General features: G+C 38.8%; 1 protein-coding gene across 11 annotated transcripts in view; it reads left to right on the top strand.

The window, feature by feature from the left end:
* Positions 1-14,420, top strand: part of LOC124135804 (arf-GAP with GTPase, ANK repeat and PH domain-containing protein 1-like) — a 95,048-nt gene continuing 80,628 nt past the window's right edge. For all 11 annotated transcript variants that reach the window (XM_046501368.2, XM_046501366.2, XM_046501365.2 and 8 more), the window contains exon 1: positions 1-315. In XM_046501368.2, coding sequence (XP_046357324.1) covers positions 141-315 — 175 coding nt within the window. In that variant the 5' untranslated portion in view covers positions 1-140. The remainder of the gene's footprint in view (positions 316-14,420) is intronic.

Genomic DNA, 14,420 nt, shown 5'->3' with positions numbered 1-14,420 from the left:
GACATGCGCAATGTCAATATCTTAGCAAGCCATCTTGTGGAAAGGTCTTTGGAATAACGTTATTATTGTACGATTTTGACATGCACATTTGGCCTAAGATGAATTTTCATAGGAGAAAATGACTCTCCTAGTTATCAACCATGAATGCCCGGAGCCCAATGCAGTCCTATTGGAGCAACTCGCTGGCAATTCGTCAGGAAATTCAGCGCTTCGAAAGCGTGCACCCAAGTATCTATGCTATTTATGACTTGATCGAAGCGATTCCCGATCCATTGATTCAACAACAAATACGTGAACATGTGGTTTGCATTGAAGGTGAGTCATGTAGATAATGAAAATGTAACCCTATGGTAAACTGCATCTACTTGATTGGGAAAAGCTGCTCTCACTATTACGCCAAATACTCCTAAATTAGCATCCCTTGAACACACCTCTGTTCATCTTGTATGAGAAATCATTTTGACAGTTGTCTTTTTTGTTTTGATCGTTCGAATAGTCTTGTTTTTTAATACGTGACATGCCAATATTTGGTGCTTCAAATTATTGTCTGATGACAAGTGTTTACTCAAAATAAACCCAATTGTGTATCATAATATGATTCACATTTCTGATGTCTAAGACATGAATAATGCTAGAGACATTTTATGGGGTATGGATCTGTTAATTTTCTTCATCATGACTAATAATAACATAATGGTGTTGGCATTAAAAACAAAGTTTTGCTTTAGAATATGTCACAACTAGTGGCAATTTGTACTCTCAAACAGTTTTCATGCTGTAAATAAACAATACATAATATGTGTACATGATAGTGAAATTCACATTCTTTGATAACACTTACATGAAATTTCATGTTTACTTAGTGAAGACACTTTCAGTGTTGTTATTATGGGTAATTTAAAGACTTGGATATTTAGTTTTCACATATTAGTCGTATTTGTGCGAAACAGGTAAATAAACTCGCATACAGTCATTTGCATGGTGAATGAAAGAGTTGACAGAAGTATCATCTATGATAGACATTAGTAACATGGTACATCTGTTGTAATTGTGGAGGTTATGTATCTAGTACTACATTTTCCATTGTCTGGAGTGATGATAAAGAGTGATGCTATGTGATTGTGATTGTTAAGGTTTCATTATTTTTAGTGGTGCAAAGAAATGACTTGCCTGTACAAGTGTATTTATATCTTAATGTTGATGTATGTCACACCCTTTCCTGAATGACTTTATTTTGGGATAATGATATCAAACAATGGTAGGAAAAAGGACTTCCCTGTCATTCAAATGATAGGAAGCAAAATATTATCATGATTATTGGTGATGCTTTATCCTTTTCATAGCATGCATAGTGTAACTGTTGATATATTTGTCAAGATCAGTATTGTTGTTCAAGAGAGTACAAGTAGTGTTGATATCACAAGGAAGTCAAGTGATGCATGAAATGTAGTTTTGTGACATGAATAACACCATTTTAAAAAATTGTTAAGCATTTTTAAGCAGATGGAAAAAGTTACGGAAATGAAATACAAATTCATAGACCTCAACAGTTAAATTTGAAATAATGACATCTAACATGTTTACAGTTAGAGGAAGGGCCAGTGGTGTAGCCTAGGGGTTAGAGAATTTGCTTGTCATGCCGAAGGCCTGGGTTTCGATTCCCCAATTGGTACAATGTTTGAAGCCCATTTCTGGTGTCCCCCTCCGTGATATTGCTGGAATGTTGGTAATATCGGCATAAAACAATACTTACTCACTCCTGTTGAAGAAAGTAATTCAGCATCAAATGCCAGTTCAAGCCACTGCATATACTGGACAGAAATATGTAGGCTGTAGTATGACAACTGACATCTACAGGTAATTTGTGGCACATGTTGATGGATAATGTTTCTGATGTGTGAGTGAGCTAAGTAACATTGTCACTGAACTTTTTATGGTACTTTATTTAGTTTTACTGTCAGAAAAAGTGTATACCGATATACATGTGCTTTGCTATAGCATTGCTTAAACCTTTGGTCGTCCAATTAACAATCTGACCTATCTCTGCCAATAAGGTTACTCAACCTCATGAAATCTTCATGCGTGATGCTGAAGTACCTGTGATTGATGAGTTTAAGCAACATAGGGCACGGATTCGGAAACAAAATGTCTGTCCTAATGTTGAGCTGCAGATGTCAGCTCTTAGACAAATGAGACACTGCCAATTGATGCTGATATGTTTCCAGGATATGTACTCTAAGCAACAACATATTGAATGAATCACATAGTTATCAAGGTACCACCATTACAAAACTAAAATGTATGGCAATGTATCATACCTGTTCATCAATATTTAAAGTAGTGATAAAGGTTACAAATGAAAGCATGTTCTCTAAGTTTAAGGCTGAAGGTGTGTATGTTACACTTGCGACATATAATTAATGACAAAGTAGCATACATGTTTGTGATGTGATCTCCCATGCACAGCTGCCAATCTCAGTGAACAACTAGTGTTGTATAGTATGAACATGATGATATACAAGTTAGTGTAAATATGAGAAGGGCGGCACAGTAGGGGTATAATGGGATCTGCAAGCCCTTGTACATGGCTGAAAAATTGGCTTCCCTTGATCAGGTATGTTTGTGTTAAGATTCATGCTTCACTGTCTGCATTTGTTGAATAGAATTTACAGCATCTTTGATCATACATCAGTTGACACTTGTCATTATTTCATGAGCTTCAATGATACAGTATCTTTAAGTGGCATTTTAGAAACTGAAGTAAACTAACATCAGTAGCAGCGTTAGCAATTGGCACTAGACTTATAGTCCTTGCCAAACTGCCCAATGGTAAAGGACTAGTAGTCATAAGGACTAGTAGAAATTTGCCCTTTTTTAGGGTTTTGCTATAAGTTATCATTATAAGGACTAGTGGACGTAAACTGTTAGTTTCTAACCCTGCAATAGAGTTAAAAAGTTTCAAATATTGAATGCAACATTTCACTGATTTTCATTACAGGTGGTAAGAACAGTATTTGTATGAAGCACTTTCTTCATAAAGTTACTAGTACCTGTTCAAAAACATAGCATTGAAAGATTAAGAACGAGAAAGTCAAAATACATGTCATTCTATTATACAATTTATGAGACAATGTGAATAAGGTGAATGGAAATTACGATTATACCGGGCAGTTGTCTGTTATTATTGTATGGCTGTAGTATAATGATGATCCTCATAATAAATCTTACAAGTCAGGACCAATCGTTAATGATACCTTTAAGGGTTTCAGTATTGATGACAATTGTTGTGACAAATGTCATGCATTTTTGGGAAGTTACAGATATGATTTGGTATGAGTTTGATCCCCTTTGTGAGAATGGCATCACAGATGTTACATGCAAGCATCTTTCTGTTCTATCTGCTAGGCAGGGCAGTGGGTGTAGTGGGATAGCTTACAGGTTCAAGCGTTCGTTAATCACACTAACGACCCAGGTTTGATTACCCACAAAGGTACCATGTGTGAAGTTCTTTCATTATCCCCAGGACCCGTGAAGATCCAGGTTAGAATAGGTCTTTAGCAACCCATGCTTGTCGTCATAAGAGGTGACTAACAGGATTGGGTGGTCAAGCTTGCTGACTTGGTTGACGCATATCATCGTATCCCAATACCATGGATCAGTTCTCGTGATGTCAATCACTGGGTTGTCTGGTCCAGACTTGATTATTGACAGACCACCATCATATAGCTGGAATGTTGCTGAGTGTGGCGTTAAAAAACAACAAACAAATCATTGCCCCTTGCTTTTCTGGAATACTATTAACTATGTTAACACAAGAAACAGCATAAGCCCTATTTGCTAACTCATTCTTTTTGACTGAATGTGGTATGACATAATTTCTTAAGTAAAAAAATGGTTGAAATAAGGAGGACATAACATTAAATTTAAACCCTCTAACTTGTTCACTATTTATTGGTCTTTCCATGACATGGAGCATGACAAACAGGCAGTAGAAAATACTTACCACAACATTAATTCAAGGAAGAAAGAAGCTTGTTAATGCCTTGGTGTTTGATTAAGCTTTCCTTTTAAGCTTTTAGGTGGCAATGTCTTATGTCTAGCAGTGATTTTCATAGGGACAAATGGCATGAGGACATTTCATTGTTTTCATCAACTTTCGATAGATTCCTGTATCATTAGGGGGGCACTTGGATTTGCTGTGCAGAGTTGCGTCCCTTGGGCACGCCAGAAACCTATGATTGTGGGTTTGAATCCTGGTTCGCTCCGATTATTTTTCTAGGTTTGTCAGCACTATACCCGTGCTTGTGGGTTTCACCGAAGTGGTAAATGTCTGAGACCTGCATCACTTCAGGCTTTCCTCCCACATTAAACTGACATATAACTGGAATACTGTTCAAAGTGGCATTAAACTGAACTCACTCACTCATTGTATCATTAGCATGTTTTAGGGGTAGCATAGTGGTTCAGCTTTTCACTTGTCGAGCCAAAGGCCTGGGTTAGTGCCCCACATGGATACAATATGTTAAGCCCATTTTTGGTGTCTCCCTGCCAGGATATTGCTGGAATATTGCTAAAAGCAGTGTTAAACCATACTTGCTCACTCAGGACTTTTCAGATGACAATCAGTCAGTGTCTTAGAAAATAAACCGATCAGAAGAGAATGTTCTGGTGATAAAATGTGGTGGAGGTGTGGTAGACAGTTCTGATAGAACTACTATGAGACCAAATGTATTGTGTATGAAGTGTATTAATGCATAATCACTGTCCACATGGTCTGTAAATATCTATAGCATCTTTTGGGCGTGGCGGGCAGATAAAGACAGGAATTGTGTTTGATGTATCCCAGCATCAGTGTCTATCCACTACTAAATAACACTACTGTTCAGCTTGTCATTCGAGATCTTACAAGTGATGATGGCAAGTGTATGAATGCTTTCAAGTCCAAATTGCCTTCTTGGTGATAAGGCACACAATCTTGCAAAAATGATGTATTTATTCGGAGCCATGCCAGGTCTGTATCTTACCACATGTATTGGTAAGGCTTGGGTTTAAGGAGAAATCCACAGCACCAGAAATGATAAAAAGGGGCTCAGATTTGAAATTATCATTGAGGTAGATATGAGGGAAAACGGAAATGAAAAAATGCTGTTGGTGAATGTGAGATGCTCTTTACAATGTATGAAATGTCAATTAGGCATCTGGTTTTTGGAAATGTTTCCTTTTTGAAAGTTTTGCTGTTGCTCAAGGTGTATCTTGTTTATGTGTTTAGAATCATTGCAGGAATCAAATCAGTCGTAAAGTTCTGACTCAACTTCCTTCAAGACGAAGTCAGACCCAGAATTTCTGAAACGTGAAAACGTTATTGGCTCCTTAATCCTTGTTTAGTTCTTGCTGGTATCACATCTTATATAAACCATGGTTAGTCATGATTACTAGACCTCTTGTGTGAAGACTGCAGCGTTAGAAATTGGCACTAGTCCTGTAGTCCTTGCCAAACTGCCCAATAGTTAAGGTATCATAAGGACTAGTAGAAATTTGCCATTTTTAAGGGTTTTGCCATATGTTATCATTATAAGGACTAGTGGACTAAATATGTTAGTTTCTACCCCTGGACTAGTGAAAAAGGACTAGTAGTTTTCTAGGAATTCAGATTGGTTCATTTTCTTGGACATTGGCTGATGGTTATCCAAGATATCTTTTAAATGCAGTAAAAGGATGGAGATATGTCTTATAAAATTTGATATAACATGAAAATGACCTAATGTCATTTGTCTCTCACAAAATAAAAAGTTTTCTCCCAAGTTCTTGTCATGCTTCATAAACCACCCATGAATAGAGCTGTTGGTTAGTTGGAATTTGCCCATGGTGTTAGTCTGTCTCACAGTCCCTGTACCATATTTTCCCTCCTGCCCAGCAGTAATGTAATGCTTAACCCTAAACCAAGCAGGTCTAGATTTTCCACAGGTCTTGCTCCCTCATCTCTCTCATCTCTGTGGCTCCTTTTCACTTTACATGTAGAATGTTGCTTGTTTCGGTCAAAGTTATATATTTCAGAGACTTAGCGTTAGCTTACCATGGTGTCTGCCCTGTAATCAGTCCATTCCAATGCAGAATCATATTAGTGTATCATTAAATATCATCCTCTTACACTCATCATCAGTATCGGTAGCATGTGGACATTATTGACCCTGGTTGCCTTGGACATATAAGAAGGTAGGTTCGGATGACTGTTAAGCTCTGTGTAATGATTAGTCATAGAGGCAGTTTGATTCTTCATACATACATCAACCTACCTTCAGGTGGAAATGTTTCATGTTCAGTGAAGTCGTAGCTATTTGAACGTGTAGACTGCAGATCCATGAAGAACCAGGTTAGAATAGGTTTTTTGTAACCAACCCATGCTTGCCATAAAAGGCGATTATGCTTGTCGTAAGAGGCGACTAACGGGATCGGGTAGACTAACATTTAGTCTCTGAAATCTTATATTACACAATCTCCTTATTGACTCTAAAAATAAAAAAAATTGTGGAATAGAGCTAGCTTGAGCTGGCTAGACTTGCTTTTGTATGCATTTCTAGATTATTATTTTTTCATAAAATAAATATATTCCACGGTCATGGTGCAGGACTAGGGATCGGGTAGTGGACACTGATTTGGTTGATTGTGTCATCGTATTCCAATTACATGAATAGATGCTCATGATGTCAATCACTGGATCGACTTGATTATTTACAGACCACTGTCTTACACACTCTCACACACACACACAAATGTAGACTGCAATATTTCAGCCTGTAAGCATGATAGTGTGATAAGTTAGCAGGTACTGCTATTACCGAAATCCTGCTAATGTTAACACAGTTTAGTCACAGTGACCTAAGAAGCATGTTCCTTTCCTTAAAAGTACTGAACAATTGCAATCCAAGATGTGCACCTAGGTGTGAGTTAGGCATGTTTTGACAGCGGCTGCAGCCTTGTGCCCCGTGTTGCTGCCTCGGCAGTTGTTACTCTGATGTTTGTAGCCCTGAGTATGTTGTACACGTGAGAGTACACGACTGCAGGTCTCCGAGTAGGAACCAGAACACTGATGGAGGCAGCTTGATGAGGGAAACAGGCATCAGCAGGAACTGACAAAAACTCGCCCTGTTGTCCTGGGTCAGGCATTATGGCAGTCAGTATCTCCGTAATCATCTCGGTATGAAAACCTGCCCTCATCTAGACGCTGTCAGGCTAGCGAGTCTACACAAACTTACCAGTTATTTCAGGAATGCTAACTCGACTTTTTGCTGTGGAGATGAGAAGTGATCTTTCATTGGTAATGCTGTGTAGGTTTTATAGTTGTTAATTCTCCATGATGGCAGGTTGGCTGTATGCTGTGTAGGTATGAAGTGAATTAAATGCATTAGGTTGAATTTTTTTGCTACGAACATTGAAGAGATGTGTATAAATAGAGCCATGCTGTGGCATCTGGAGAAGGACGTAGGGATGCGAATGTAACGCCAAATGCAACATTTCAATAAGAGAGATTGACAGTTGCAAGTGAATCCCACATCTACAATTACCCTGTGTATTGATGTTGAGGTCCTGCCACTGTTTGGTTTCCTCTACCAAGTCCCTGAGTGCAGCTATCAGAGAGCTCGCTGCTTATTTAGATATTCGATATGATGGCCTCTCCCTTGCTGAGCTCTCAATAGCCTACCTGTGGTTTTGTCAGGCTTTCCTCACATGTAGGTAATTCCTAAAAGCCCCCCTGGTCGCCATCCTCTTACAGTTTGTAGGTGCTGTTTGGAATGCCCTGGGTCACACTAGCCTGGTGTTGAGGCTGGGAATTCATTCCTCACTTCTGTCTATCAACACTCTTGCTGTTTATTGGTAGTATTTTCTTGTTGGCCCTGGAATCTTTTGGGTCAGAGGGGTTATTGGTGGTGATTGATGCTCTAATTTGGTGGAATTGTGTAGACAAACTGTTATGTAGTTTTGAATGGACTGTGATTACTGTTGTGTGATTCAGAAATCTGGGAGTGCCTCTGTTATGAATAATATTGCTGTTTGATTTGAAATCGGGAATAGATTCACTCATGTCCAAGTAGTCCACAGCTCATTTCAGTGTTTTATGTAAAATAACTTGATTTAGGAATAGATTTTCACTAGTCGGGGACTAACAGACTATTGACCATGTCTGACCCTGAAAATGTGTTTGTGTCTTCATAAGGGGGAATAACTTGATTGATGTAAGGTTTATGCATTTACTTACTAGAGGTGGACATGAAGTATTAACATTTTCGAGCACCCAATAAAACCATTCTTACTAGAGGTGGACATGAAGTATTAACATTTCCGAGCACTCAATAAAACCATCACCTGCCATGTTCTTTAAAAGCAAGCAGCTAACATTTAAATATTTGAATCTTCAAATTTGATTAAAATATCCATCAAATACTTGGAATATTTGCCATGCATCATGTTTTTCCTCAGCTGGCCTTGTGTGTCGGTCGGTCTGTGTCAGTATTAAATTGATATGTCAATATTATCCTTACCAGCTGCTATGGCTGTATTGCTGACCACTATGCCCCCAGTATGTGATTTCTCAGGTCAGATGTGCTGATAGGAGATAACTGGCCGTATTACACTTTCATTATTGTCAGCAGTTAACCACTGCCTGTGAACAGTTGGGGGGAGCTTTGTTTAGACAGAGAAATGTCCACGGCAGTTAGCCCCCATCTGATAAAGACTTGACATAGGGAGGAAGCTGTAGCCAGCTTAAGTACCATACTTCCTGAAAATAGGGATTATTGGAGTATAGATGATGAGAAAAACAAGCCGATTTCATCTGTGTTTTACATATCCTGAAAGCTAAAAGTAGTTTAAAACTGAAATATGAATTAAGAGGTATGGCATTATTAGGTCATCTTAGTTGTTATTTACCTATGAAAGTTTAACTTTGTTCTGTTATTTACGGTAATCTTTTGTGGCTTAATGTTATAAAAAATAGTTATCTCACACATTCTTCTGTGAATGGTGTTAAGATATGATAATTTTGTTTTTTATCATTGAGTTTGTATAGAATTTAAAAGAGATACCACTTATAAAGAAGGGATATAGAGAAGAAGAAATGATAATTAGGTAGTAGCATGGACTGATTTTAGGGTTAGATAGCCCAGATGATGTCTTGCTAGGGTGCTTTCGGATTTTATTATAGCAAAGGCGGTACCTTGGAGAGAAGTTCATGTTTTCTTAGCTGTTAATCAATATGGTGTGAGCCCATTTGCCATGGAGAATAGTATCAGTGATAGCACAAGCTTCAAGTAACAGATGTTTTGCCACCTGGGAAAGACATTTATGCAAGTTTGGCAGCTATAAATAAATACCGAGCTGTCCACTTGTAAGAGAGTGGCGCCACAGGAAGCTGACACAACCAAAGTGATGAGGCAAATTAGATTGGATAAATTTCATTTTGAAAACGATTTCGATCCTTGACATCATTTTGGTTTTAGATGAAATTTGTGCTAAACATGACAACAGTAGCCTATATTTAATGGTAGATGAATGGCAACTTCCTGATGTGAGTCTTGTTGATACACAGCTTACTCATTGTTGTAGAATGTTGTCACCTAACTTAAGGCTTCATAGTAAATCCCTACCACCTCGTCCGTGAAGATCCTGGGGTAGAATAGGTCTTCAGCAACCCATACTTGATGTAAAAGGCGACTATGCTTGTCGTAAGAGGCGACTGACGGGATCGGGTGGTCCGGCTCGCTGATTTGGTTGATGCATATCATCGACCTCAATTGCGCGGATCAATGCTCATGATATTAATCACTGAATCGTCTGGTCCAGACTCGATTATTAACAGATCGTCGTCATATAGCTGGAATATTGCTGAGGGCAGCGTTAAACAACAAACCAAACCAAACCAAACCAAACCAAACCCTACCACCTATATTATCCCCAGGCTGCAACTGTTGGTTTTGTTATACACTAAATCCTGTGTGGAAGGCATGTGGTTATATTTGCTTGTGCAAACACTCATGTAGATGATGCAGTTGAGTGTCAGCTTGGCATAATATCTCTTTCTATTATTCCTGTGCATGTAATTTCTGTAACACCAGATATACTCCATACAGATGTAGAGATTGGTTGGGGGTTCTATGAAGTCGAAGGAATTGCTCCACTCTCTTTCCTTGCTGTTTGTCTGCCTGAGGTTGGATGTGTGCTTTTGTTTGTTTACTGCTGTACTCGTCAATATTCAAACTGTGGCCTCTAAGTAAAAGAGCTTGGACCAGACAAACCAGTGATTGATGTTATGAGCAGCGTCCATCATTCAGAGCAGAATAACATGCAATCAACCATGTCACCTTGCCTGACCACCCAATGCATTTAGTCATGTTGAGAGGGAAAGCGATTTAATTTTGATGATTACTCAGTTTAGAAATCCCTTATGATTATTGCTAACACAACTGTTTAATAATTACACGTGTTGCAATGGTCCTCATATACAGGGTATGTAGACAGTATATTGACTGGATAATGGATCATCAAAATGATTTGGTAAGCTGAAAAATGAGAACTTGAAAGCATAAAAATAGAAACACGGTTCTACATGCTCTAGGTCATCGATAAAATCAGTAAAACATATGAACATTTGAATTTTGTATCTGCAGAATATGACAAATGATAAATCGGTAATTTGAGTTAGAATTTCGAAAGCTACTGGCACAATACAACCTACAACTTTCATTTGTTATAATTAAAGTCCTGGTGGTTTGAACAATATGGACGGTGTGGTATGTTTCCGGTTGCACTTGATTTGAAAGTGAGCCTTTCCGTTTCTCTCTCACTGCATGCAATCAACAGTTGAGGACAAGTGATGGCCCCACTTCATCACTGATATAATGTGCTACTATACATATGTACGACCTTGGGTCAATTGCAGTGCTAGTACCAAAATGATGTTAATTTCTTGTGCAGTGTTTACTATAAACAGGGTGTTTCATGTGAAGTGTTTACTATAAACAAGGCGTTACATGTGCAGTATTGGCATAAACAAGGTGTTACATGTGCAATGTTGGTATAAACAGGGTGTTTCATGTGCAGTGTTTACTATAAACAGGGTGTTTCTTGTGCAGTGTTTACTATAAACAAGGTGTTACATGTTCAATGTTGGTATAAACAGGGTGTTTCATGTGCAGTGTTGGTATAAACAGGGTTTCTTGTGCAGTGTTTACTATAAACAGGGTGTTTCTTGTGCAGTGTTTACTATAAACAGGGTGTTTCTTGTGCAGTGTTTACTTTAAACAAGGTGTTACATGTGCAGTATTGGTATGAACAAGGTGTTTCATGTGCAATGTTGGTATAAACAGGGTGTTGTTTCATGGGTTGGTATAAACAGGGTGTTGTTTCATGGGTTGGTATAAACAAGGTGTTTCTTGTGCAGTGTTTACTATAAACAAGGTGTTACATGTGCAATGTTTGTATAAACAGGGTGTTACATGTGCAGTGTTTGTATAAACAGGGTGTTTCATGTGCAGTGTTGGTATAAACAGGGTGTTGTTTCATGTGCAGTGTTGGTATAAACAGGGTGTTGTTTCATGTGCAGTGTTGGTATAAACAGGGTGTTGTTTCATGTGCAGTGTTGGTATAAACAGGATGTTGTTTCATGTGCAGTGTTGGTATAAACAGGGTGTTGTTTCATGTGCAGTGTTGGTATAAACAGGGTGTTGTTTCATGTGCAGTGTTGGTATAAACAGGGTGTTGTTTCATGTGCAGTGTTGGTATAAACAGGGTGTTGTTTCATGTGCAGTGTTGGTATAAACAGGGTGTTGTTTCATGTGCAGTGTTGGTATAAACAGGGTGTTGTTTCGTGTTCAGTGTGACCATGGTAACTGTAACAGGGTGTTGTCTTGGCAAGGTGCTCCTTCATGAAGCACAGGATCTGCATTGTTTGTGTTGTTACATCAATCATCGTTGTTGCAGAGCAAGCTGACATTGCTGTGTAGTTTGACTATATTTTATGCAGTTAACATTCAAGATTGTGACAAGCCTGGTATGACATTGTCTCAGTGTACAGACATAGTGTAGATTGTGTGACAAACTGATACATATAAAATGGAAAACGGAATACCAGCACAACTTAGTCGAAGGATACTATTCATGACAATGCAATGTCATGTTTGACAGGTTTGTGTCCACTTGAATGTGTATTGTGTAGACTAGGTCAAGTGCATTTCTGAGATACCACAGTTATGTTGACATGTTAGCCATTGGAGATAGTGGAGACCGAGTTTCCGTACCTGGCCTCGTTTGGTTTACTCCATTCATTTGATGGGGTTAACAGGGGTTTAGTTCATTTTGTCACAGTCTTGTGATAACTTTCCAATGTTTGCTCAAGGCGGTGGTGTAAACAAACAGGTTAACGCTGTGGAGTTTTGGGTTAACATAGGTGATGAAAGTGCAATGTCAAGCAAAGATGTGTTAACATGGGGATGGCAGGGGTTAATACTAGAAATCATCAGTCTTGTGGTACCTTTCCAAAGTTTTCTTAAGGCAATGGTTTTAGCTAAAATAAGCCCCTATTCTGTTGAAGGAGACTTCAATTGTCATGTAAGCAAACAGGTTAACCCTATTGATTGTAGGTACAGTCTTAATCCAAAGATGGGGTTTAACCTGGTAAATGGCAGTCTTGTGTTACCTTTCTAAAGATTTCTTAAGGTACTGGTTCAAACAAACAGATCAACCATATTCTCCGGGGGCACAGGTGGCCCAGTCATCTATGGCTCAACGATTCACTGTGTGCAGAGTTGCATCCCTTGGGCACACCAGAAACCTATGATTCATCGGTAGAAACTAACAGTTTCAGTCCACTAGTCCTTATAATTGATAACGTACAGAAGAACCCTTAAAAATAGCAAATTTCTACTAGTCCTTATGATACCTTAACTATAGGGCAGTTTGGCAAGGACTACAGGACTAGTGCCAATTTCTAACGCTGTGCTGTGATTGTGGGTTCGAATCCCATTCTTCACCATACCCATGCCAGTGGGTTTCACCAAAGTGGTAAATGCCTGAGACCTGCATCACTTTGGGCTTTCCTCCCACATTAAGCTGACATGCGGTGTTAAACCTCACTCACTCACTCACTCACCCCTTACTCACTCACTCACTCACTCACTCACTCACTCACTTACTCACTCGCCTGTATGAGGGTAAAGTGGTGATGACATCGTAGACCTGGGTGCCGTTGTACTACATGTACTAAGCGATCTTAGCGTTTAGGTGATCATAACTTTTACCTTAACATAGACTTTTGACAGTTGTAGCGCTAAGGTTGTTTTGTACAACGGCACCCTGAACCCATCATGGGGTAACATGAGTTTACACCTGTAAGAATCTGAAGTTAAGCTTGTGTGTTTGACAGAGGGTGTTGATACATGTTTTAGCACACTTGAAGATGCCTTGGTTCTCCTTAACATGGCTCGATTTAGCTATGTAAAACATGCACAGATGCAGCCTTTAATTGAAAAATGCAACCTGATATTTATGTCGACATGCACCAAGTGCATGTCAAAACATTATACAATTTGTCTCAGACTGACCCTTAATCATTGTTAAATGTCCACACAAGATCTATCCTTGAACACACTCAATACTTCTAAAGTTTATTGACCACACTACATTACTAATCCCTGTGGTACGTGTAATTTGTCATGCTTTCTTAGGCTTGATGTGTTGGAGCTTCAGAGATTCATTTTACAGAAATTAATTTGTGTGACACTGTCAGCAGACCGGCCTATGTTTTAACTGTGTATAAATGTATGGGGTGGAACCTGGTTTTGTCTGGTGCAACTAGATTTTCATGTCAACATGCACCTGGTGCATGTTAAATCAAGTTCCTTAAATCGATCCCTGCTAAATGTATTCCAGGGCCTTGAAGGAATCATATAGTTCATAAGCAGTGTTATGAGGAATCACAGATTTTGTGTCATGAAGGAATTAGTCTGACATGTAATTGGTTATTCCAAGTTTCCAGGTATTCTATACATTACCCAAAGTCTTTTTGTAGAATGTAGAAAAATGTCTGTTTGTGTATTTGTTTGTTGGTGTACCCTGCACTCAGCAATATTCCTTCCAGCTGCATGACGGAGGTCTGTAAATAATCGAATCTGGACCAGACAATCCAGTGATTGACACCATGAGCATCAATCTATGCAATTGGGATACAATGACATGCTTCAATCAAGTCAGCGAGCTTGACCAACCGATCCCGTTAGTCGCCTCTTATGACAAGCATAGTCACCTTTTATGGCAAGCATGGGTTGATGAAGACCTATTCTGCACCAGATCTTCATGAGTGTAAAAAAATGTGGATTTCCTGATCACAAGTGGAGGCATTAACTTGGTCAATCTATTGTTGTAACAACCTC

This window comes from Haliotis rufescens, unplaced genomic scaffold (genome assembly GCF_023055435.1).
Source record: "Haliotis rufescens isolate VD_foot unplaced genomic scaffold, xgHalRufe1.0.p SCAF_4, whole genome shotgun sequence".
Classification (NCBI taxonomy): Eukaryota; Metazoa; Mollusca; class Gastropoda; order Lepetellida; family Haliotidae; genus Haliotis; species Haliotis rufescens.
The sequence above is the reverse complement of the archived record's forward strand: the minus strand, read 5'-3'. Positions and strand labels throughout refer to the sequence as shown.